This window comes from Phoxinus phoxinus (assembly GCF_949152265.1).
Source record: "Phoxinus phoxinus genome assembly, chromosome: 25".
Classification (NCBI taxonomy): Eukaryota; Metazoa; Chordata; class Actinopteri; order Cypriniformes; family Leuciscidae; genus Phoxinus; species Phoxinus phoxinus.
In genome coordinates this window covers 17,791,216-17,818,188 of record NC_136900.1, presented here as the reverse complement: position 1 = coordinate 17,818,188, position 26,973 = coordinate 17,791,216, and the positions used below count along the sequence as shown (strand labels likewise).

Below are 26,973 nucleotides of genomic sequence, written 5' to 3'. Positions count from 1 at the left end.
ACCTCATTGGGAAAATAAAGCCCTCCATACACCCAACCCTAACCGATAAATACTTTATTGTTAAACACACGTTAGACACTTTATCTTTTGAAAATTTTCTTTGTTTTTATTGAAAATAAACGCCTTTCCGATCTGATGTGATGGGAAAAGGGAGTAGAGCGAGTTCGGCAAAAGGCGGATTGGCACTCTGGTTGATTTGTGTAAAAACTTTCTGCCGTGCGCCTTACCCCTACACTATTGCTACTGTTGACAATCTTGCGTAATTTTGTCTGGCCCAACCAGATGCCAGTGGGCGGAGCTAGTGTAAATAGACACTCCGATTTGATTAACCCTGAGTATGTTTCCTTAAACATGAAATAATAGCCCTGTTCCAAAACATCATGAGCTGCCTTAATGTCTACGGTCACATTAGTGCAATTTTGGTGAAATTTTGTGGGCAAAAAAGGTTTATTGTCAATAGTGTAGCAATGTATGAAACAAAGCTCACACAGAAGTCACTTTAAAACCAAGTAGCAAACTGCAAATTTGCATGACCACAAAGGCCCGTTCACACCAAGGACAATAACTATAACGATAACTATAAATGTAAAGTTTTAATAATCATTCTAATTCTTTTTAACGACAAAGAGGAACAATATCTTTGGAATCGCTTTCAGAATTTTTTCTTCTTCTTAATTAGCAGCCAATCAGAATCCACGCGACTTTAATGAGATTGAGCATTTAAAGCAGCAGACGACAAAACTTCAGCGAGCGTTTAGAATAAACAGAAAGTTATCGTGTGTTGATGTGGGTGCTGAGATATTTATCGTTACAGTTGTCTTTATAGTTATTGTTCTTGATGTGAATGAGCCTCAAGAGGACAACTTTGCACGTCACAGAATTATCAATCCTCGTGTGAAATACGGCGGAGACTCGACTTGCAGTTGATTTCAATGGAATTTTACGTTAGCATGTTTCTAATCTAACAGCGTGATAGGCTAATAAGCACAAATACATGCAATACACAAATATTGAGTAAGAATGTGATACTTTACAGTATTGAATAAATAAAAATAAAAATAATTCAGTCGCAGTGCATTCTGGGATTGCTTTTCTACAGTGTCGTTGAATTTTTATTCTGCACTTGCTCGACTACTGTATCCTGTAACTGTATCGCTCTCTCTCTCATTGGTTGTCATCACATTGCTCATTTGCAGTCTTCTCTACTTCATTATAAAACATTGGTTGGTCATGCCACCAGAATTAAACTGGTTTCATTGAAAATGAATGACTTGCAGTTGCTTTTTCATTGTGAACCTCTCAGTGTGAACACCCGTTCAGAAAGCAGCATAATTATGTTTTGTAAGAGCCTTATGATGAAGCTAATTTATGTACATACGCACTCTGAGCAAGTGGTAGATGTGACAGCGATGACATAATGCTCTTGGGAGTATGGCGCTTCATATTTTGTTTAAATATGCGTGTTTAGCACTCTCATATTTCCATCCTTTCTTCATCAGGTGATGTGATCGTCTACATCAACGACATCTGTGTCTTGGGCACCACACATGCCGATGTGGTGAAGCTCTTCCAGTCAGTCCCCATTGGCCAGAGCGTTACCCTGGTGCTGTGTCGGGGATACCCCCTCCCTTACGACCCAGAGGACCCCTCCGCTAGCTCTTCCATGCCCCCTTTGGGCCTAGTGGATCACCCGTTGCTGCTCAATGGAAGGAACAGCTATGAAAATTACATGGAGTACATGTCTTTGACTGGCCGCTTAGTACCTGAGCACGGCGACGGCCTTCCCCCGCATCCCCACCCTGGAGACACCCACCTGGACGGCTCGCAACCTCCATCCCTGACCACACCGGGACCCCCACCTGATGACAGCGTCTCCATGGCGTCCTCCTCGGGAGCAACCACTGGGGCTCAAGTGGTCCCTGAGCTTCTGAGTCTCACTATAACCAAAGGCACAGAGGGTTTCGGGTTCACCATAGCGGACAGTCCCACAGGGCAGAGAGTCAAACAGGTACGCTGATATCCATTAACAAACATTTTATTGCAGTGGTCTCAAACTCTAATTTTTTTTTATATATATATATACACACACACATACATACAGTAGTGGCCAAAAGTAATGTCCGGCCTAGGATAAATGGCATCTTCCACACTTTTGTTAAATATTATTAGAAATGTGTTAAAGATTTTGTCATCATATTACGTAGTTGTGCCTGGAGTTTTATTTGTCATAATGCAATGAAACATGCCACATTTTGTGGACATATTTTTTGTCCAGGCTGTCATACCAAGAAATTATGAACGCATGCAAAAACAAGAGAGAACCAATGAACTATTAAAAACTGATTATGTTGTAGTCAATGTATGCTTTTTTTTTTTTTTTTTGCATAGTAAAATAAAACCTGTAGCTTGCCTTTTTTGCCAATTTTTTTTGTCAGATACAGTAAATACCTTAACCAAGTTTAGTGTTTGTTTTTCCTTCATACTTAAAGCATTTAAAAATATATTTTGCTCATATTTTGATAATTTAATCAAACTTGTAGGGTCATAAGAAAACGAATATTCCATCACCAAACATCACTTTTGGCCACTACACCATTTGAAAAAATATATACACGACTAATTATTAAATATAATAATATAATAATAATAATATATATATATATATAATAAGAAATATAAACAAATATATGTATTATTGTAGAGAAATAAATAAACAAACACATATATGTACTTATATATAAACCAATGGAAAATATTATTAAATATATACATTTATTTATTTTGAGAAAATAGATAAACTCACACACACATATACTATATATATATATATATATATATATATATACATATATATATATATAATTAATAAATATATTTTATATATTGGTGTATTGGAAAATACATAAATAAATAGGCTCCTGTTGTACTTATGTTAAGTATGGGGTGAGGGCACTTATCTCTGAAAAACTTCAAACCAAAATGCGAGAAGGGAAAATTAATTTGCGAGCTGTATTTAAGGATATTAAATGGTTATATGCAGGTTTATGTGTCATAACTGTTTCTATACGTTGTGATCAGGTTCTGGAGCCGCAGGGTTGTCCGGGGTTATGTGAAGGAGACTTGATGGTGGAGATTAATCAGAAAGGTCTCCAGGGACTCAACCACACACAGGTGGTGCAGCTGCTCAAGGACTGTCCAGTGGGAACAGAGGCTACGCTTGTCATTCAGAGAGGAGCAGCAGCAGGTGCGCACACTTACACCCTTCACTTTTAAAACCAAGTTCATCAGAAAGGTACTGAAGGTTGCCTGAAATCTGCCCTGGACTTTGGCAAAGTGAAATGTTCACGTATGTATTATAAGCTAAATGAAAATGTATTTACTCTTCCTCATGGGGGGGCTTCAAAACCGGCTAAAAACCACCATAAAGGTTTCATAAAAGTGGTCCTTATGGCCTGTGAACTATATTCCAAGTTCTCTGAAGCCTTATGATAGCTTTGTGTGAAAAAGAACCCAAAATGTAAGTCTAATTTTCATTGAAAGCACATTATTATTGATGTTGTCCACTACTTTCTTTCCCTGACATTGACCAGGTATGCTGATGATTATTATTTAAAGATGACAGAATGTTTATGTTTGGGTGATTTGTTCTTTTAAAGTTTCGGTAGAAATGAGGAAAGTGACTTTCTGAAGGTTTTTCAGATCTCAGTTTTTAGTCCTTTCTAGCTCTCTGAACTTGAGCTTAATTTGCCTTAAGCTTTGATTCGTCAAGATTTTGAAATAAGAGGAGAGAAACGCTCCTATTATAGAGTCCTAGATGTACTTTGCCAGTGCGTCTCAATTTTTCAGACTCAAACTGTTTTCTTTCAGAATAACTGAAGCTGATGAGCTGTTTTGGGGAAATTTTAGCAAAGCCTTCGCAATATTGCACACTGTATCATCTCTTGGCAAGAGCTGGTGACAGTTATTAGCATATTCAGACTGAAGCCAAGCTAATCTACTAATTCCATGCGAGTCCACTTATCAGAGTGCTTACTTTCATTAAAATGTCCATGCAGAGTGTAATATTTTATCACCCTTTATAATTAGGATATTCTTAGAATGAAAATTAATGAGGCAATTAATAGAAACGATCTTGAAGAACGCTAAAGTCTCTCCATGTGTATAGTAAGTAAGCCTGATGTGAGTTCTTCTTATGATGCTTGTCCATTTCTCTGAACCACTATCAATCAAGTAATTACACCAATGCATCTTGCCAATTACGCTGTGTGTCTGTTCTCACCTCCTCGGCGTGTTTCATGACTATATCGAAGGCTACGGTCTTAAAGGACCGCTCAGCAAACACTCCAAGGCCTCTTGTAACGGAGCGAGAGACGTCCCACGTGACTCACTGGCTGAGTGCGAGACCATTCAGTTTCCGGCCGGCGCTCTGCCAAGAGCACGGCCTGCGCCGGCCATGTTCACAGCTCTTTTCCCCAGTTGTCTAATTAAAGCACGACTCCCACACTGAGCTGGTGGAGATAAACAGGCTGACGAATCGGAATGCAGAGTCGCTGAAGGGGGGCGGGGCGTACAGCAAACAGACCAATCAGAGCCTGTTACTTCCCTGCAGGTAGCACTGAGGGAATACACTGAAATAGATGCTGATAATTTATTCGTAGTGACGTGAAGAGTTTATATTATCATAATTTACATAAATTTACATGGATTTATCTATTTAAAGCAACAGGATGAATGGGCAAATAAATGTCAAGAATAATTTCACACCAGGACGAGAGCAAATATCCAGAATTCTTACCGGGGTTGAAATACTTTTCACTTAATCTTTTTAATTAAATAAGAAATGTGTATAAAATATATATTTTGTATTTTTATTTAATAGTGTTTAGTTAGGATTAGGAAATGGCTGATTATAGCTATAAAAAAACTCAACATTTTGTCATATTGATTATATATTTTGATATATTTAAAATATCTTCTGTAAATGTATTACGGTACTTAAATAAAATTTGTGTTTTATAATCAAAGCAGATTTGTTATTGTAAACTTGAACTATTACATAGTAATTGAAATAAAGTAAATCTAGGTGCAAAAAACTTTAAAGAAAATCTAAAATGACTAAAACTAAAATAAAAATAATTAAATAAGTGTATTACTGGTAAATAATAATAAAGGACAAAAGAACAATGAAAAGGACAAAATTACTAAAACAGCATAAAATTAATATGAAATTCAAAATAATTTGAAATATTAATACAAATAATACTAAAATTAATGTAAATAATACTAAAATAACACTGAATAAGAGGGACCATTATTTCAACCGACCATGGTTGATGATTCAAAAATGATAAAAGTAAAATACATAAAAAAATCAAAATAAAAAATGAACGAGGGCTTGTTTTCCATTAAAAATCACTAAATATTACTTAATTTGGTTTTATTTATATGCACCATTATAATAATAAAACAATACATAGAAATAAATAGCTCTATTTACTTGCATGTAAATCTGCCAGCAAAAGCATAACAAATATATATAGCAAATATTCAATATTTTGTCCAGCCCTAGTTAGTACCAGTTATTGAATTGCATTTGCACCCATATAAACACCCTGTATAAATGTAACTTTGGCAGTAATTTCATAATATTTATTTCTGTTCAAATCTGAAATTATCTAATTTGGCAGGTAAATGCAATAAGATGCAATAATGCAATAAGAAATGCATTTATTTCTGAATGTTTCCGAAGTACTAAAAGAATCACTGATGGGAGTGTTAAGGAACCAGAAATGCTTACGATTCCCATTTCGAATTCTTCAAGCATTTCTCTACCTTATTAGTGTCGCAGTCAGAGCACAATATCACTGTCCGTCTTCCTCTCTGCGGTTCTTTTGTCAGGATTATTGACATCTCGAGTAGGACTGGACAGGCAGGTGCGAGGTGATAACTATACTCTTCTGACTTCCCGGACTGTCGGAAATATCATCAGGGCCGTGGCATTTCAGCAGATCTCTTACATCCTCCTGGCTCTATTCCATCTGGGTCTCGGAGTTCACAGAGACGACAGTCACCCCGAATCCCTCAGCTTTCAGACTTCACCTGAGAGAGACTCGTGACATGAACGAAACCCAAGGAAGCATGAGGCGACTGATGCCATTGACTGAACATGGCATTCAACTCCTCATTTTGAATTTTCAGAAGGTTGTTTCAATGTTCAAGTCAGATTAAACGCAATCAATCAATAAGAGAACAAATTCTTGAAGTTTTGAAGTTCTTTGTTGTCCATATGGCATCTTTTGTGATGTATTGGGGGGAGGATGAGGACTTATGGAGTGGCACGACTGTGCATGTTTGCCCGAGGCTTTATGTTTAGCTCTTCGCTGCCAAGTCGTGTCCTGGTCATATAGCGTTTGATGTAATCCTGTTAGCTTAAGTAGGCATAAAAATGCCTTGCCCCCCTGCCTCATGCTACAAATACTCACATACACACACCCATACGTACAGGCCACACACACGTGCGCGCGCGCGTGTGTGTGTGTGTGTGTGTGAATGCACAAAGACTCTCAATATAATCCATGTTATTGAAAGAAACATGTATGAGACTGAGAAATGAAAAGTCATAACTCATTATTCTTCCAGCACCTCTGGCCATGGTATAATCACATTGCAGATGAATATTAAACAACCTTCTTCTTATCACAGTCATATCACAAATGCACATCATGAATTTTATTATATGGAGAACTTAATACTGAAAAACAGTATTATAGTAGTTCTTTACTCGCTGTAGAAATGTGCAGTTTTAACTATAGTTTCTACCAGATCTGACCCTTAAAAATGGCTTTCCATTTGTGTAACCTAATGTAGTCTGTAAGATACTTAATAATATAGTTTTTTTATAAAAAATTTTTATTAAATAATCTTTTTGTTTGTAAATTGTTTATTTAGGTTATTTAGATTATTATTAGGAAGCATGTTAAGCAATATTTAGTATAATATTCTTAATCATTTGAATTATTTTTCAAAATTGTGTGAAATAATGACTTATATATTTTGAATCATGTTTTTTTTCTGACCCTTTTAGCATTTTTTTCATAAAGCAAGAAAAGAAAACAATGTCAATAAAGTCAGAAACAATATCTAATCCCCGTTTTCTTCTCAAGTAAATATATGTAGTATGTCGTTAAATGTATCAAAAAATATCAATAAAAAAAATAATTTTTATGACAAAAATATTTTACTTCTGCTATTAATACTAATATAATGTGCAATTTTACTACAGATATATGTACAGATACTGATATAAGGAAGCTATAGTGATATAAATACAACACATAAGTTAAAAGCATTGCTGGCCATTATGAGTTCATTATGATGATTCAGAACTGACTGAAAGTTGCAAGAGTTGTAAAAATCTAGTTTAGTGTCTGTCGTCTGTTTTACAGAGTTTGGCTTCTGCTCAAAGCTAATCAAAGCTAATGATGTAATTACCTCACAAATAAATGCAATAAACTTTCCTCACTTAAGAGCCTACAGGACAACGAAGTGAAGAGAAAAAGGGGTGAATATTATGTGACTCATATGAAAAATGTGTTCATTTACTCTTTAAGGAATATCTAATGATAATCTTTCTCTTTCTTTTTCTGTCAGGCCTCTTTTCACCCTGGGATCCCATAAAACAGGTAAATGGTTTTCAAATATTTCGTTTTTCAAACAACTGTTGTTTTTGCATGTTCATGAACTGACATTAAAATACCAAGTTCTGGCATGAAACTCTAGATGGTGCAGGCGGATTGGTCCTTAACTCATTTGTTAGTGATCGCATCGTTATCTACATAGCGTAGCTGATTTTTTGCTGTTGCATCAGCAGCCAATGATCTGCTGCTTAAAGCTACAATATGTAATCTTTTTTCGCCGCTAGGGGTTGCTAACCTCTTACAATAACAAATGCGTAGGTTTATGACGCAGTGGCAAGCTAAATGATGGGACTTGCTGTCAGGCTGATGGATCTTGTTAATAATGTTAATGGATGAGTGAAAACATTCATGTTTTTTAAAGGGCACCTATTATGGAATTTTGAAATTTACCTTTCATGTAGTGTGTAACATAGATCTAAGTGAACAAAAACATCCTGCAAAGTTTGAAATATGAAAGTGCACCGTATATAAAGTTATTGTCTTTCAAAAGTAAGAGTCGACTCGGAGTCATTTTTATGAATCGTTAGAAGACCGAAGCTTTTTCTCTGACTAGATGACGTCAACTTGTCAAGTTATTTGAATACGATACGCCCCCTTATTGCGCTCCAAGGCCAGGGAAAACATCATGGCGACGAGACGCTGTGTTCTGAAGTGCGACTCAAAAGCCAACTTGTTTCATCTGCCCAAGGAGGAGCATTTGAAGACTAAGTGGCTACAATTCATATATACAACTATACCACAGAAGTATAGTCCGAGCCTTGTGCTTTGTTCGCGCCATTTTGAAGACGATTGCTTTACCAACTTAAATGCAATCAAACTTGGATTCGCGAGGCGGCTGATATTGAAGGAAGGTTCAGTTCCAAGTGTATTTGCATCAGCTTCCTCCTCCGTATCACAACCTGTAAGTGTTAATAATAATTGTTGCTTTTATGTTTTATGTATCATGCTTAATAATTATTTTGTTTGTTGTGTAAGCACCGTTTAGCTTCTAGGTCTTCAATGACAATTTTATTGAGATATGTGAAGTGTTTGTAGTTGTTTTCGGAGTTGTCTTAAAGAATAGAGTTAGGCTAATACCTCGTAGTAACGTAACTGCATTTTTTATTATTATTTTTTATTATAAAAACGTTATGTTTATGCATCGGGCTAATGCAAACAAAGACAGATTGTGCTTTTACAATATGAACTCTGGGCTATGCTCGCTAACATAACATTAAATTCTTTATCTTATTTTTAGTTTTTTACTACAAACTACAAAGCAGTGGACTATAATCATTATTATAACACGATTTAATTGATAAAAGCATCATTGTACTCCGTGTTAAACAATAAGTATTATCTCTGTAAACACTGCTGGGTCATCTGACCAATCGCAGATTAGCGTCGCGCAAAGGAGGGGTTTGAAAAATGAGTCGTTGAACGAATCATTTGGGAGTCGGTGAGCAAATCAGGTAAAAATAAATGCATATTATACGACAACTAAAGTGTTTTTTGTCATTGCATGCACGTAAAACTGTTGTTGGGGACTCCCTAAACAACATTAGGAACATTTTAAATGTCATAATAGGTGCCCTTTAACATTACAGTCGTATGAAGCAGGTCACGATAGCTAATAATAGACAGATAACACACGAGTCCCGCAGATATAAAGGAAAAAGGATATTTAATTCTATCGAACAAGTGCTGAATTACTACTCGCACAGGTCAGTTTATTTGACGAATTAAACTTGTGATGTAACGCAGCGCTGTTTCACTTGGTCTAACGTTACATTATCCTACTAAACAGCATTTGAGTGTGTTGAAAGATATAATGTTATTCTATGTGTTAGTTCGTTTGCTATATGAAACTAGCAGCTCACCTGTCTAATAAAGAATGTTCAAGAGCGGTGTCGCTGTCAAGTCGTGACTCGTGAAGCTCGGTCAAGTCCAAGTTTGTCACGGACGTGGAGCTCTCGGCATCTCGAAAACGCCACGCCGATATTGAGCCTCATTTTAGTTCTCCTTTTTTGTCCCAAAGTCTGCTTGCCATGGTCCATAATGTTTGAACAAAATAAGAACAGCGTGCCACTAAACGTTACGCACTACGCAGTTGTCCACGTCTGTCGCCATGGTTACGTCATGGCTATGGCAGTGCGAGCGGAAACCGAGGATAGCGTGGATTTTGCGTCATCGACAGGCGACATTTTTTTCTCCGGGACGGGCCACTATTTAAAATTGGAATTTCTCTGAAATAAAAAATCTTTGGAGACTTTTGGGATATTGTAAGTACACAACTGCAGGAAATATATCACACAGTGCAAGTGATTTTTGGATATTTTATTACAAAATTCTTACATATTGTACCTTTAACATTTAAATATGGGTAGTGTTGCTGTTAGCACTCTGCAGCGCACTTTCAGAAACCCTCCAACTTCCCCAGCTCCACCTGTATAGATTTGTTATTTCATGTCTTACATGCTCACAGCAGCATTTCTGTGAATGTACTGGCAGTAGCAAGTCTCGGTACTTGCTCTACAGCAGCAGTGTAGCAGATCTATTCAGCCAAGACCAAATACATTAACATTGCCATATCCATTACCGTGCCAATCTCTCCGAGAGTTGTCATGACAGAACTGCTGTAACTTGAAAGGCTCATAAAGTAAGTCTTCAATACAGATTCAACCGTTCGGTTCCATTAAAAGTTCTCGCACGTTTCCACCAATGTGGATGGAACACTGTACTAAAATAATTATACAGTTCCTGCTCTACTGTGGCGCCACAACACAGCTACTGCAAATACTGAACGAATCAGACACCGCAAGAAGAGTAGTTAAATTCCTGAACGGATGACTCTTCTGAGCCAATGAGAATGATCTCATGAGAAAACTCTTATGAGGTTGCAATTTCTTATGAATTTGTACAATGGGATTTGTACAGAATTTTTTTTTTAAATCCAGCATGAAGGTCCACCCCTGCACATAAGTGTCATTGGGGCGTAAGCACATCGCATGAAAATGTACGTGTGAGATTATGTCGAATTGGCCAACGAAGTACTGTATGTACGAATTGCCCTTTTTAGTGACTCAAATACATATATAGCAATCAGTGTAGTCCAAACCTTTAACAAAAGACTCGAGATGGATCTAAACATACAGTGTAACAAGTGTGGTCTGATTCCAGAACTCTAATAAATTGTTCTTTGTAATGATGAATCAAACACATATATATTGTAACAGTGTAGTCAGATTCCCAAACAAATGACTCATATGAATGAGTCAGTTCTTTGAAGTGAATCAAACAAATACAGCTTTTTTTTTTTACAGATCCTAAATGGTTGTTCATATGACTAAATGTAAAGTTACACCTCATGTGTTTTGTCAGTAGTATTCTATTGTTATATCAACAAATCAAATGTTACAACATTTTAGTTAGTTTATAATTGTTTTTTTAAGGGGTAATCAATGATTGCATATTTGCTGTCTGTGAAGTCATAGAAATACTCATACACATATGTAACATATGTAGATCTTTCATCATTTTCTGCCAATATTTGCTTTTGAATTGATAGATATTTTCGGCAGGTATGCATGCTGATAGAATTTTGCCATTCTGCGTCAGTGTTTGCTGGAGAAAGGATCAAATCATGTTTTTATGTAACATAAGAGGATTTGACCACCTGCACACCTCTGGCTATCCGCTGTCCTTTAGCAAAGATCTTGGACTAGTGGTTGATGGCCGAAATCCCTCGGCAGCTCAGAGCGAATGCAGCATCAATCTCCAATCGCTGTTAAAGACAAACCGCAGCCACGAGTTCTTAGTCTCAGCACGTGTTCAGCGGCACGCTGGATAACACTCTGATGAAACCCGACATGGAGGTGTCCCGGGTGACAGATGCATTAACGCAGCCGCCATGGGTGGCGTACTTAATCAGTATGCCTCTTGTGCTGCTGCATTAGCAAACAAAAAGCTTTAACTGACAGCAAAGTGTGTGTGTGTGTGTGTGTGTGTGTGTGTGTGTGTGTGTGTGTGTGTGTGTGTGTGTGTGTGTGTGTGTGTGTGTGTGTGTGTGTGTGTGTGTGTGTGTGTGTGTGTGTGTGTGTGTGTGTGTGTGTGTGTGTGTGTGTGTGTGTGTGTGTGTGTGTGTGTGTGTGTGTGTGTGTGTGTGTGTGTGTGTGTGTGTGTGTGTGTGTGTGCGCTAGAATGTGTTTATCATGAAGAGAAATTATTCAGAGGAAAGATTATGCAGGTGATACTCAATTGATATTCCTCCTCCTCTGTCCCGGAGACCCACGGACTCGATCCCGCTGCCGTGTGATTTATAGCTCGGGCGGACTTAAAAACAAAACTCCTCGTTTCTGAAACCGGATTCATTTGAAGTTGAAATATTAAAGAGGGTTCACGCAAAAATGAAAATTCTGTCATCATTTGCTCACCCTCATGTCACTCCAAACTTGTGGGATTTTCTTGTTTATTTTATTCACAGGTTATTTATTTCACAAAATAAACCACTTCAGCATGAGTCAAACCCTTTCAGAAGGGTCCAAAATATTTTTTTCCCATTCTGGCCAATTGTGAGTAAATTGAGAAAATGGATTATCCATATATTTTTTAAGAAGGCCATGAAAATGTATTTTGCCACCTTATATACAGTGTGTGTATATATATATATATATATATATATATAATATATATATATATATATATATATATACATAAATTTATACATTTCATTCTGCATAAAGCACAGTTCAGGAAGCATAAATATGTGTGTAAATATATACTTTATATATATTTAGATGATATAAAATCAAATAGTTTTAGTTATTTTATAATTTATTTAAAAATATTTTTACTTGACAGCTTAGTGGCCTTTATACAAAATTGTCTAATTCTGATTGTCCAATCAGAATCGAGTATTCCAGCGAGAGGTGATATTTAACAGAACACCCAGGCTGCTCTTGTCACTATCCCACAACAAACAAATTCTTCCCATGGTTTTTAGTTCTCTGGTATCATTTTCCTTGGTTTTACATGCCTTGATTGCATTGCAGGTCCACAAATGCTGTTTGGGAAACTAAACGGACTACACATCTCAGGTTAAGTTTCTCCGAAGCCTTGTAAAGTAACGGAGCATTTCATTTAGCTCATTTAGGCATTTCAAGAACTAGCCTTGATATATAATTTCATGTGAGTTCACTTTCATGCCAGTGTGAGGTACATCATTTTCAAGAAGCCGTCCAGTTCGGCTGGATTCAGGGCTCGTAATGGAATTGGCAGGTTAAGCAGAAAGCTGCAGGTGAAATGAACAGCTCACAGGAAATAGGATCCATTAGCCCCCGGGGCGCATGACTGTAGCACAGACACTTCGCTTCACACTTTAGTCCCACACTTAGGGCTTAATTCGTCTCCTTCGCTGAACCTCCAGAGAGCGATTGGACCGCTAAACTCTCTCCTCTCAGAAAGAGGACAGGAGTAATGACAGGGGTCCGAATGATGATACGCCCAATCTTCTCTGCTTGATCTTTTAAAGGATCTACATAGGAGATTCTTTTTAGTGTATGTATGTGTATTATCCACTCAAACCGGTCTATGTCTGTATTGTCCTTGCAGTGGGACCCTCAAGGAAGCCCCCAGACCAGCTTGTCGGCCGCTTTGCTCCCGCACGGCGCTCCTCATCCCGGACAGACGCTCCATCGCTCCTCCGTTCCGGACACAGAGGGCTTCCACCTGGGCAAGCCTGACCCCTACGACCTCTATGAGAAGTCACGTGCCATTTACGAAAGCAGACGTAAGTCGGTGTATTCGAATCATTTATATACATGTATATTTGCTTAAAAATTAAGCATTTTTTGGACCATTAGGTTTGGATGTTTCACTTTTTGTTTGTTTTTGTAAAAAAAAAAAAAATCTAATTACTGGTATATAATTATTTACTGTATGTTATGTTATGTTATACTGTACTATACTATTTCATTTTTTTCACATTACATTAATGACTATGGAAAGGCTTCATTTTCATAAATCATTTTCATAAATCATGTCACAACTAGAAAAAAAGGCTTCATTTTCTTCAATCCAATGACAATTTCTTACTCATTTCTTTTCATTTTGGGGTGATATATGACCCTATAAAATTCTTGACAGGTTCCTTGAGCTTCCTCCCACACATGAGCCTCAATAAAGCATAAAGCCAGTTGATAGTTCAAAAGTATTTTTGAATAATTTTAATAAATAGTTTGAAGCTTTCATTTCTCATTCGCACAGAGCCAATCCCACCCCGGACGCTGACAGACTCTACAGGCAAGTCCTTTGTGCTGCTATCCCTTTCTTTAAGTCCCAGAGCACATATGCCGTTAGTCACATTTCAATGGCTAATTTATGTAACCCATGTGACTTAAGGGCTCTATATTTAGCTCTCTGTCTACCACCATACTCTTATTCTCCAGTACATCAGAAGGTGAGCCGACCTACATAGCGCGTGGCGTTCTCTGCGTTCTCCTCAGCTTGTGGTTAGGTTTAGGGATGGTTTGATGTTCCTGAAGAAGCCCTGATCTCTGCTTTTATGTCAAACACACCGAGGAAGCAGCATGAATCGGGTGCGCTTGATCTAATCTGTAACTCTTGATCCTCAGGTGTGGAGTACCAGGAAGTGGAAGTGCACCTGCTGCGTGAGAAGACCGGCTTCGGCTTCAGGATCCTGGGTGGAGACGAGGCGGTGCAGGCTGTGAGTCCGGAGGCCCGTGACAAGGCTCGTATGGGGCAGGATAAACAGATACGGGCTCATATCTGTACAGCTCCACGAGCAGCAGATGGAAACACACCTGACAAATTCATTTCCTTCAGCTACTTATATGACATTAGCAGTAGCGTGCTTTTTTTGTTGTTGGTGCATATACCATGACAATATGATGGTGATATGACTATAGTGGTTATTATTGTTTTGAAAATTTTACATGAATTATTAGAGCTGGGCTGTATAGTGATATACATTACCATTCGAAAGTTTATGGTCAGTATGATTTTTTTTATTGTTTGTTGAAATAAGTCTCTTATGCTCATCATGGGTGCATTTATTTCATCAAAAATACAATAAAACAGTAATATTGTGAAATAATATTACAATTCAAAATAACAGTTTTCTATTTTAATATATTTTTACAATGTAATATATCCATGTGATTCAAAGCTGCATTTTCAGCATTGGTTGCTACATAGAAAAAAAATAATATATTTATTACATACAAATACAAAAAATTTAATGTTTATATAAAAGTGTGAGGATGAATTTCCAACAAAGTTTTATTTTGAGAGGTACAATAATATACTACAATAATACTACTTACTCATAAGGAGATATTTTCATTATAATGCCCAGCTTTAATTGTTTTGTTTTGATTTTTGATTTTCAGTTTTGATCTTGGATTTTCCATTAATAGTTCTCATTTTCTTTTCATTTTAATTTATTTAATTTTAGTGTTAAAATCCATTTCATTCCATAAAAAATTGTTCCATCTGCCTGTGACGAGAGACAGCACTGTGATTGGTTGTTTTACATGTCAATCAGACGTGTTGTTGTTGTTTTTTGACTTTTGACAGAATAAGTTGCTAGTCTGAAGCCAGGCCTGAGAATTTTTTTCAAAATGCGTACAATTTCAGGAAAAAGATTATATCAGAATTTTTTGTCAAATTTTAGTGCTTTGTTTTACTCTGTAGTTTTTTTATTAACAAAATTGTTGTTTACTGCTAAATGTCTTCCTCATACTAGTTCCTTGTTCAGTACCAAGGAATATATCAAATATTATTAGCATCTGCTAGCATTTAAAGCAACTGTTGGCTATAAAAGGTGTGCTGCTTTATTTTACACAGATTCTGAGCAGAATTGTGGCTGTTAAAAGTGTAATTTTTCATGGATTTCCTTGGATTTCAAATGACGGGTTATTAACGTTCGTCTCTTAGCTAGTTGTCTTTGCTAATCTCTGGTATTTTAATGAACTTTTCTTAAATAATACCTGCAGTAAAGCGACTTTCTGTCAAGCTAGATATGTATAAACCCATCAGCTAGTCAAGAAAACGGCTGTTAAACATGTAATGTAAAACTGGTGACAATATTATAATGAGACTGTGAATGTCAGTTCATATTAATGTGATGACTGATTTTTTTCTCCACAGATTGTGATCGGAGCAATCATAGAGAACAGCCCCGCGGAGCGCGACGGCAGACTGCGTCCAGGAGATGAGCTGGTCTCGGTTGACAGGATGCCCGTGGCGGGGAGACCACACCGCTACGTCATCGACCTCATGCACGCGGCCGCACGAAACGGTCAGGTCACCTTGACCGTCAGGAGGAGGGTTCTGCTGCAGCAGGGTGAGCAAAACTCTCCAGTGACACAAAAACAACTATATATCCTGAAATCCAGTCTGGAACTACACTGTCAGGGTTTAGAAAACAACTAATTCCTCAATATGGATTTAGGATTTTCTAAAAACAAGTCGAGGTTCATGTGTCTTTACTTTTATGAAGTAAATATCAGAATAACTTTTATATTTTTGTAATATTTCAAGATGAACACTTACTGGGCTGAAGCAACTTATGTTAACTTGGTTATCCATATATATATATTTATTAGAAAAATCATGTTAATATGCAAGCATGAAATATGAAACATCAGGCTATTGGGGAACGTTTATTTGTTCATCTCTCAATTATCATAGCATTTATATATTTTGCCCCCGCAATGAATTCTTCAGAGCTTTGATCATAAAACTAAGCAATTCAATGTCATTTTAATAAGACATATTATTGGGAGATATAGAGACATTTATATGCACTTTATGTAAGTATTCTCTTATACTGTTATAAAGATCTCATTGATTTACATTTCAAGCTATCAGAATTTCATCTTACTTTCAGGCCATAGAAATATCAGCATCTGCACCAAATTGCATATTTTTGCTCTGTTAGTATGAGCTCCATATCCTCACTATATCATATTATATGAGCCATAAAACCCTGATGTATCAAAAATACTTTAAAAACTCCTATACAAACCAATATATATCAAATGTTCAATCAAACTGATTTTTCTGAATATTTTTCATACGTCAGGCTTTACAGTGTTAATGGTTAGTTACATTATCAAGAAGTAAAAGCGTTATTTCTGTGTAATAGCTTCAGTCACATTGCTGTGGTTTGTGTTTGCATTGGCTGAGATTGTGTGTGCTGCCACCTGCAGGCCAGCCATGCGAGGAAAACGGTGCAGCAGCCAATCAGAGCAGTTCTCCCCACGGTCATGCAGTGTGTCCGGTCAACTTACCCCCCACCACTGATGTAGTTATACACCGCAAGGAAAGCGAAGGCTTTGGTTTCGTCATCATCAGCTCCCTCAACCGTCCAGAGACCACAAACACAATAAGTGAGTCCCCTCTTCACACAGCTCTGGTGAACACTATTGCACTCTTTTACACATGGTAATGTTTTAAAGTGAAGATGTTTTGAAAGTCTGGGATCAGGCCCTATAAGAAGCCCATAGGTGACAGAGTCCACAAGGTTTAATCATAAAAAGTATGATTTTTTCATACAAAAAAAATGTTTTGCATATAAAAAATTAATTCTTTTTTTAGAACTATTAAGATTACTATTAAGAATATATATATTTATTTAAAATAAATGCATAATAGTGATATTGATACAAATATATTGGTTATATTATTGTATATTATTATTATTATAGCAAATTAAACCTATTTTAGTACCATTAAGATTACTATTGAGAATATTTATAATAGCATTTTATATTTATAATTTTATATCAATTATAAATATAAAATAAATGTATAATACTAATATTATTAAATATTTTTAATGATATTAATATTAAATATTATTGTTATTATTATAGAAAATGAAGCCTATTTTAGTACCATTAAGATTACTATTGAGAATATTATGATAGTCATTTTTATAAATTATAAATTAATCAGTATTTATAACAACGAGATTGTGATGACAATTCAGTTACAATGTTAAAAAGAATTAAAGCTACTAAAATAGTTTTTTATGGAAAATATTATTTCTTATTTTTTATATTATTTTTTATATTGCAAGGAAATATGATTTTTTTATTATAGTTTTTGAAATATGACCAACATATTTTACATGCAGTTTTCACCATTCATTTGTTTTGTAGCTGTGCCACATAAGATCGGCCGCATCATCGAGGGCAGTCCGGCCGATCGCTGTGGGAAGCTGAAAGTTGGTGATCGTATCATGGCTGTCAACTGTCAGTCTATTATCAACATGCCTCACGCTGACATTGTCAAGCTGATTAAAGACGCTGGACTCACTGTCACCTTGCACATCATCCCAGAGGAAGGTATGATCAGAGTGTTACAATAAAGAAACATTTCTGTCTTCTTCCTTTGAAAACGCAATCATTTTGTGCCCTAGACGTAAACGGTGCTCATTCGGCCCCTACATCGGAGAAGCAGAGTCCCATGGTGGCCCAGAAGCACAGCCCTCAGAATCAGTCCAGCCCAGCAGCCCAGCAGAGCCCGAGCGTGGCTCACCCCAGCCCACCAGCGCCCCACCCCAGCCCGGCCACCACACAGCCCAGCCCTCTGCTGATGGAGCCGGGCCCTGGAGCTCCCCACAGCAGCCCGCCGGTGACCCAGAGCAGCCTCCCTGTGAGTCAGCCCGGCCTGGAGGCCATGCAGTCGGGCTCAGTGGGGACTCAGGCTGCTCCTGTTGTGGATCCAGGCATCCCGGGGGGTCAACCTACCTCAATCGGATCAGTGCCGGTGCCACCGCAGCTGTACCTTCATGACACCAGGTACTGTTTGCCCAAATATACTATAACTGGCATGTCTAATATAATATTAAAGCTTGAACAGAAAAGAAAACGTGAACAGAAAAGGTTGTGATCTGTATACTTCCCTTTATTATATCTAGGTAGATTTTATCTATCTATCTATCTATCTATCTATCTATCTATCTATCTATCTATCTATCTGTCTGTCTATTTATCGTTCTATCTTTCTTTCGATCGTTCCATCCTTCCATCCATCTATCTATCCATCCATCCATCCATCTGTCTGTTCAACCATCCATCCATCCTTCCATCCATCCATCCATCCATCCATCCATCCATCCATCCATCCATCTGTGTCTGTTCAACCATCCATCCATCCATCCATCCATCCATCCATCCATCCATCCATCCATCCATCTGTGTCTGTTCAACCATCCATCCATCCATTTATTCATCTGACTGACTGTTTTATATTGTAAAAGTTTTTTGCCTTGACATTATTTTTCATCACAGTTAAGCACATTTATATTGCATAAAGAAAATGAAGACTGTACTAATTATACAATTTTATACCGAGATGCCCCCCCCCCCATTATAACATTTTCATCACAATTAAACACATTTCCCCCAAAAATGTTAATTACTGTAATTCACCCGGATGTTATGTAATTATCAGTTCTAAATGTAAATTCTCATGTATTACAATAAAAATGACTGTACATTGATAAAAATAAATAATAATAGTTACAAATTAGTTTACAATTTAAATAGCATTTAATGTTGTTTTTCACTGTGGTAATGAGCTTTTTTGGTCAAATTGTACTTAATTTTCACATTTCAATTCAAGAAATCTTCACTGGTACAAAATCAGGTTCCATTGTTTGCAAAATATAAAACAAATGAATAGTGTTTTTTTTTTATTGATTTTAAATTGAATGAAAATACAAAAAAAAAAAAAAAATTAATAAAATGATAATATATGTAATTTCATATTCTACTTTTGACTTTTGGGGTGAAATGAGTCGGGCTTCATGAGATTGACCCATCTAAATCTCTTCATTTTTATTCTTGTTTTTGTTTGTTTGTTCTCCCCATGTGTCCAAGGTTTCCCTCAGGTAGTCTTCGGGCTCAACCCGACTGCCTTGGGCAATCTCACATAACTCTTCAAGCGTCTGCTGCCTTTCACTCGCACCAGCCCGAGTAACATCACTTAACACTTCAAGATAAATAATTTACCTTTTCAATAATACATGCTTTTCCTCTCAAGCAGGGTTTTTTTTTTCTCCCAGGGTTGGCTCAAGACTTTGATTTATGCATTATGAAAGATGGGAACTGAGACTTGATAAATAGGGCCCATGAGCAAAGACCTGGTCACATGGTCCGAGAGAAGAAAAGGTCACCGCTAGGCGTAAAATATATTCACTATATGTTGTTTTTAGTGTACATAAGATGTAATAGTAGAGTTCTCAGAGAGTTTAGGTGGTTTGAACTTGAATTCTGTGGGAAACCGCTTCATTTAATCTTGTTGGTAACTGCAGGTCGGAAGTAAAAGCCAGGCAGGATGTTAAACCCGATATCTGCCAAGCTGCATACACCGACTACAGACAGCCCCCGGTGGACTACAGACATCCACCTGTAGCAGACTACAGACAGCCGCCCACCATGGAGTACAGACACCCTCCTGCTCTGATAGACTACAGACAACACTCCATCGCCGACTACAGACCACAGGTGAAACTGCTCGTGTCGTCACTGAAAAATAATACCCGATATCCAGAGGACGGAACAATAACAGTACAGTGCAGCTGGAAAATCTCCATTTTAAAGCACCATGCTTTATCTCTTCATATATAGAGCATATGTATTTGTTCTGTACATATTATGCATTGAATCAAATGTTACACACACACACACACACAGTATGTACATATTTACATATATTTAAATGCATTTTTTTGTCTCAATGATTTGAAATGTATTTTGTTATTTTAGTAAAAAGTTAATGCATATAAATTCATATTAAATTGGATAAAAGCTAAATAAAAGTCAAATGTGGGGGTTGTCTTGAAAAGCAGCGTGCCACACTTAGATTTTTTTTTTTTTTTTTTCTAGGACTATGACTATTTCACTGTGGAACTGGAGAAAAGTGTGAAGGGATTTGGCTTTAGTATCCGCGGGGGACGGGAATATAAAATGGACCTGTTTGTGCTGAGACTGGCCGAGGACGGACCTGCGATCCGCAACGGCAGAATGAGGGTGAGAAAACTCTTCAGACACGTGCATTCTGAGATTGCCGGTTCACTCCAGACTGTTAGATGGAAAAGGCTTTCGATAATTGCACTTTTACAAATGAGAGTCTCACTCTCACACTGTTAAGATCTATTTTGAACGTTTCACCCTGTGTAAAAAAAAAATGCATTTATTTATGTCATAATTATATTTGGCTTGCAGCAATACTGCCGTTCAAAACTTTTAAATGGTAGTGTATTTGCACTTATTACACGACTCTCTAGAATACTTGATTCTGATTGGTCAGTTATCATACAATACACCCCTCCTGATTTTCCTCATGTCCGCAGGTTGGAGATCAGATTATTGAGATTAACGGTGAGAGTACGAGAGACATGAGTCACGCTCGCGCCATCGAGCTCATCAAGGCCGGTGGACGTCGAGTGCGTCTGCTGTTGAAGAGGGGCACGGGACAGGTGCCGGAATATGGTGAGTATCGCAATACACACAGCCAAAAGAAAAGCTTGTATAGCTATTAGCAACTTTTCAGATGGACGTAGAATTGATAATCATGATTTAAAACTATAAACCTGCTGATTTTGGCCAAAATAATGCTCATAAATGCGCTTATTGGAGTGTAGCGGGGAACAATCGCTCAAGCGCTACACTGTGGTCTTGACGGTTTGCTTTGGCTGAAAGCTTACTGTTAAAAGCTTAAAAGCCTTTGATGACTCACGATATCAATTAAACCTTCAGTGAACTTTCATTTAGTGATGTAACGTCTGGTAGCCTGTGACCAGTGTTGTCTTAACCCCTCTCTTCTATCAGCTGCTCTGTTTTTCTAACTCTTCTGTGCAATGCAATAGTTCAGTCTTTTACTTCCTGTCCTGTAGGAATGGTATCTACCAACCTTTCCATGTGCATGAAAAGCGACACTCTAGCCTCACCCTATTTCTTCATAATGGGACACTCTAAAGACACGGTTCGTGGCATCCTGCACGTCTTTCTGCTTGCGTTTCTTCTGTAACTGTCGATTTTCTCTGCTTCTGTTCTGTTTCTGTTCGTATTGGCACGCTAGCATACGCTGCATGTCTTGAGTATTTTTGAACTAGACTGTGATTGGTCGTAAAGTGTGTTTGTGTGTAGTTTTGTGTCACTGTGAATGTGTGCGTATGACAGTGTTGGGGAAGCTACTTTGAAACTGATGGAAGCATTAAAGTAGTTCAAATATAATCAAGCTTCACATTACTAACAAAAAGTAGCTAAAATCATTGAAGTTATTCAAGGGGCAATATTTTAAAATATATGACAATAAGATTGCAACCAGAGAAGGATTTATTGAATTATTTCTAAATGACCCAAAAATCCATTATACATATGGGGGTGGCATTTAGCAAAGGGTTTTTTATTTTTATTTAATTCTGTTTACAATTAAGTTATTATTAAATATTTATACTATATCTACATTATATTTACAGGACTTACATTTACATATTCAAGATTCAGAAATATACATTCAGAATTTTCGTATACATTTTCAGGAATATATATATATATATTCAAATTTACATAGATATATTGATAATATATATTTAGAATTAGAACTATGTATTCAGATCTGCTTTTATATTTGCAGGATTTTCAGACTTATAACTACAAATACACGATTTACATTTATATCTATATATTTATACTAGGTACCGTATATGTATTCATATTTATAAGTAAATATTTGGATTTAAATGTAGATTTTTATTCGCATTTATATATCAGTGTTATAACTATTCATATTTACATTTATATTTTAATAACTTCCTTTATGACCTATAAATATAAATTCAGATTTCATAGAATTAATTCCTGTTTGGACCTTCATAATTTGTATGTATGTATGTTTTTTATTTATATAAATGTTTATAATAAAAATTATGTATATGTACTAAGTTGAAAATACAGTAATGAATGCTGTATTTCATAAAATATTTTAATATGCAAAAGATATAAAAGAATCATGAATCATTTTTAGAAGTAGTTGATTTACATAAACTATCCAAACGAACCAATTCACTTAAATGAATCAAACTTTCCAATGTTACGGATGAGGGATAGTATCATTGTGTTACGTTACATGGTATGCTAATGCTAAAAAAAATGTGTTACTGGAAATGCTACTAAACAGGTTTAGTCCATTGCTCCCCAACGCTTCTGTTGTGTCCATTGGCAGTAACCTTGATGTGCAGTCGGGCGTATCGGGTGATTCACAGGTTCTTTATGTTTCCTGGTAGACAGTGCCGCCTCCCGGAGTGCTGTCTCTCCAGCCGCCCCTGCCTTGTCGGAAGTAGTCTCACCCCGCTAGCGTGACATCGCCCTTCGCCGTCACCTGTCATCTCATCCAGCCTCAAACCCTGGACTTTCAGTGGCATTCTGTGACAGTCTGGACCAATCACAGCACCCCTCATGGTCAGTTTTGTGGGGCTTCGCCTGCGGAACAAAGGGTGGCAGGTCCACCTGTAAGAGCTGTGATTTGAGCAGCCTACAAAACAGAGAAGATGGATCATAAAAGTCGAAATATTAAGAACAGATGGAGACACATCGACCTCAAATGGATTGTCGCATCCAACTTGCTTTTCACATAGTCGCCGATCCAAGAGTTTTTCTGAACGATCCAGATGAACGGCAGCCAAAGACGCGTGGCTCGCCCTCTCGCTGTTTAATTCTGGATCCAGAGCGGAGGCGAACGAGCCGAACCTTCAACACCTCGTTCTTCCGCTCTGTGGACCCGAGCTCTCTCTATTTGTTTATCTTGTAGAGGTTGTTTATTTTTTGTATCATTTCAAGATGTTGAGAACGAGCCCCTAGCGATACTGGGGGTCAAATATCGCAAATATATGTGTAGCATGAAAAGAGATTCCCGAAGAAACACACAAACTTCAGAGTTGAGAGCTTCAACGTTTTAGTATCGAGTTTCATCATATGTCTGATGGGAAACAAAACGTCACCATAGACATTGTAAAACACTGACAGTAAATAATATAAAAGGAGGCCGCCATGATGGAGATACAAGGTAAAGTATCACGCCGACCCATTCGGGCTGAATTATGGGTGGTAAATGCATATCAATCGCCAAATCTGCCGCATGGACGTATCCCTTTAGAACCCAAGACAATGTGTTACATTAGTATGGTTTAGTCTATCGATGAACCCACCCAGCCAAACGTTCGGTTACATCGCGAACTGAACCGAAGAAGGACCGCAGATGTTTCTGAAGCCTCGGTGCGTCGGTCCGGCCTCGTTGGGCCTGTACTGTGTGCCACCACTGTGGATTTGGGGTGCCATCTTACACCTCACAAGCTTCATTCCCATGTCTCTGATGGCTCTGTGGTTCACGGGAGCTAATTAGCGGAGCTAATTAAAAAAGGAGGGAGTTTTTCAGGGCAGTTTGGTCTGAGACCAGGAGACATGTAGTCTTTTACCGTGTCTTAACCAAGTGCGACAAAACAATAATTTGCATATTCGCTCCAAATGCGAAAACACTACATAGCGCAAAAAACACATGTAGTCAGAATGAATTAGATGTGTAATAAACAGCAATGTGGATTTTTAGACCAGTAAGTGGGGGCTACGTACCCGTAAATGTGGATTTTAGACCAATAAGATGTTATGGGTGGGGCTATATACACATACATGTGGATTTTGGACCAATGAGATGTAATTATGGGTGGGGCTACATACATGTCAGTGTGAATTTTAGACCAATGAGATGTAATTATGGAGGGGGGCTATATATATGTAAATGTGGATTTCGGACCAATAAGATGTAATTATGTGCGGGGATACCTAGCATTTTTTTTCCATTTACTTTTTTAATGCACATTCCTGGTGCGAGATTTTGGTACCATATTAGCCGATTTTTATATTGTGTATTTAATTTTGCCTGCTCATTTCTTTTTAACGTTTAGATTTCTCTTGCTGTCATCTAACACTCGCTCAAAGTTCATCTTAAAAATATAAAATATTTAATAACACTATTAAATGTGATCTTTAGCAAACCTCGCAATGAATATTATTTTCTCATACTGTACATTATAATGTTGTGATGCCTAAATTCACTTGTAGCATTTAAAATTATTGATTAAAATTTTTTTATTTAAACAAAATGGTATGGAATTTCAGTTTCGGCCATTATCGCACATAGCGTGAACTTTAAATTCCAGTCACTTTTGGGTTATCGTTTGACACTCACACCTGGTTAAGACACGGTTAAGGTTCAGCTGGGAGGCGAGGAAAGGGGATGTTTTTAAATGATATGGGCATGATCAGGGTCTCTCTAGCATGAATGGGTGGGACCCAGTTGTATGGGGCAGAGTGCCTTACTGGCAGGAAAAAGAGCAGTATGAAATATGCATTTTACATAAAAAAAATATAGAAACATCTTAAGAGCTGATCTTTTGTTTTCACTTTTGATTTCAGGTTGACAAACTTTGCCAATTTTTTCTGATCTCGTGAAAATATTTTGTTAGTGAAAATGTATAAAGATCACAAATTCTGATCTGGCACATGTGGGACAGTGTTATGAGAAAATAAGGAGATAATATATCAAGATTTTGTGTTTGTTGTGGCAAACACCGTTTTATCCAAACCTCTGTCATTCTGACCTTTTCAATAGAGGGAGGAGACTGTGTGTTAATGCGTTTCATACGGTGATAGTGATCAACAGACACATTGACAGTGATTGAATCTCAGTTCGATGCCATGCAGTGTTTCACCTCTTTTTGTATTCATTTAATTGTGAAATTGTCTTATGCTGCTCAGCACCTGTCATTCTGATCGCAGGCTGATAACTGTGCCAATTCAATTGTTTTTGAGGTTTGTGGAATGTATTTCCGGATTTTCAAGCGGTTTCGTGAACTACAGAATATCCTGAGACTGCATCCAGAGATGTATTGAAAACGTTGCATATCAATTTAAGCTTATCACATTCCTACTTCTCAACACTGCAAAAGAAAAAAGAAAAAAAGTCAGTCTTAATTTTGTCTTGTTTTCCTGTAACATTTTCTAAACATCCTTAAAACAAGTTCACTTAAAAATGAAAATTATCCCATAATTTACCATAAAGCCATCCTAGCTGTATATAAATTTCTTCTTTCGGCCAGTTATATTAAAAAATATCCTGGCTCTTCCAAGCTTTATAATGGGAGTGAATAGTAACTGAGATTTTGAAGTCCAAAAAAGCACATCCATCCATCATAAAAGTAATCCACACGGCCTAATAAAGGCTTTTTTTTTTATTAATAAACTATAATCACTGGCTTCTGGCAACGGCCGTGCGCGAGTTTACAGTAGTTCCGGCGGAAGAGTGACCTCTGACCCGAAAAGTTAACGTTTTTCTTACAAAAATCCAAATGTACACTATTTATAAATTACTCAATCCAATTTAATGGAAATTTGTCATACTTTTGAAATGCGTAAATAAATATATAAACAGATTAAGCGTTTCTTGAATTAAGTTTATTTTAGTTTTAAGTACAAACCTCACTTAAAATCAGAAAATACTACTTGCTAATGGTGCAAGAAAAATAAGCTTATTTCAAGATATAGAATATCAAGTAGATTCATCTTGTTTTAAGGATGTTTTGATGGAACAAGAGGAAAATAATAAATCACATTTTTTATTTTTTTTTTGCAGTGGAAACAAGATAGTGTATATTAGTAATGTGTGCCACAATAAAATGCTCCCTGTTCATATCTCCCTGATGATTTTTGTAGCTAGCACTTCATATTTGTAGTCTCCATTGATTCCATCATCGGGTGCAGTGTGCTAGAATAAACTGCTGTTTACATGGAGAGACAGACTGCGAGAAACGGCGAAGGAAATGGTAGAGGAAAGGGTAGATGCATTTATTGCACAGCTCATAGCTTTTACTGTTTGAAGCTGTATCCTGCCTGCTGTGAAAATAAGACAAAGAAAAAAGAAAAAAAAACATTTTATATTACGGAAGAAAATATTGAATCTGTGAAAGATGGCACGTACCGGGGCCCATTCAGATCAATATTACTGTCTAGTGTTAGATGTGTATTTACCTTGTACAGCTGTACTCCTATAAATATGGTTTAATGTATTATTGATAGTTTCAAAGACTAAGTGATCAAATATTTTTATGAAATGCAACAGTACGGATATAATAAATTTTGCTAAAATCTTGTTTACCTGTATGATATTCTGATATACTGTTAAATAAACTCTGACAAGGTCTAAAGTT

General features: G+C 37.0%; 1 protein-coding gene across 2 annotated transcripts in view; it reads left to right on the top strand.

Moving 5' to 3' along the window:
• The window catches only part of magi2b (membrane associated guanylate kinase, WW and PDZ domain containing 2b), an 81,587-nt gene extending 54,627 nt beyond the window's left edge, over positions 1-26,960 (top strand). The window contains exons 10-24 of one of the 2 annotated variants that reach the window (XM_079604610.1): positions 1,500-2,008; positions 3,079-3,244; positions 7,651-7,682; positions 13,287-13,464; positions 14,309-14,424; positions 15,846-16,041; positions 16,910-17,089; positions 17,864-18,049; positions 18,124-18,505; positions 19,589-19,684; positions 20,023-20,215; positions 20,597-20,740; positions 21,064-21,202; positions 21,607-21,695; positions 22,999-26,960. In XM_079604610.1, coding sequence (XP_079460736.1) covers positions 1,500-2,008; positions 3,079-3,244; positions 7,651-7,682; positions 13,287-13,464; positions 14,309-14,424; positions 15,846-16,041; positions 16,910-17,089; positions 17,864-18,049; positions 18,124-18,505; positions 19,589-19,684; positions 20,023-20,215; positions 20,597-20,740; positions 21,064-21,202; positions 21,607-21,695; positions 22,999-23,055 — 2,663 coding nt within the window. In that variant the 3' untranslated portion in view covers positions 23,056-26,960. The remainder of the gene's footprint in view (positions 1-1,499; positions 2,009-3,078; positions 3,245-7,650; positions 7,683-13,286; positions 13,465-14,308; positions 14,425-15,845; positions 16,042-16,909; positions 17,090-17,863; positions 18,050-18,123; positions 18,506-19,588; positions 19,685-20,022; positions 20,216-20,596; positions 20,741-21,063; positions 21,203-21,606; positions 21,696-22,998) is intronic. The other variant, XM_079604611.1, reaches the window with a different exon arrangement.
• The last annotated feature ends 13 nt before the right edge of the window (positions 26,961-26,973 follow it).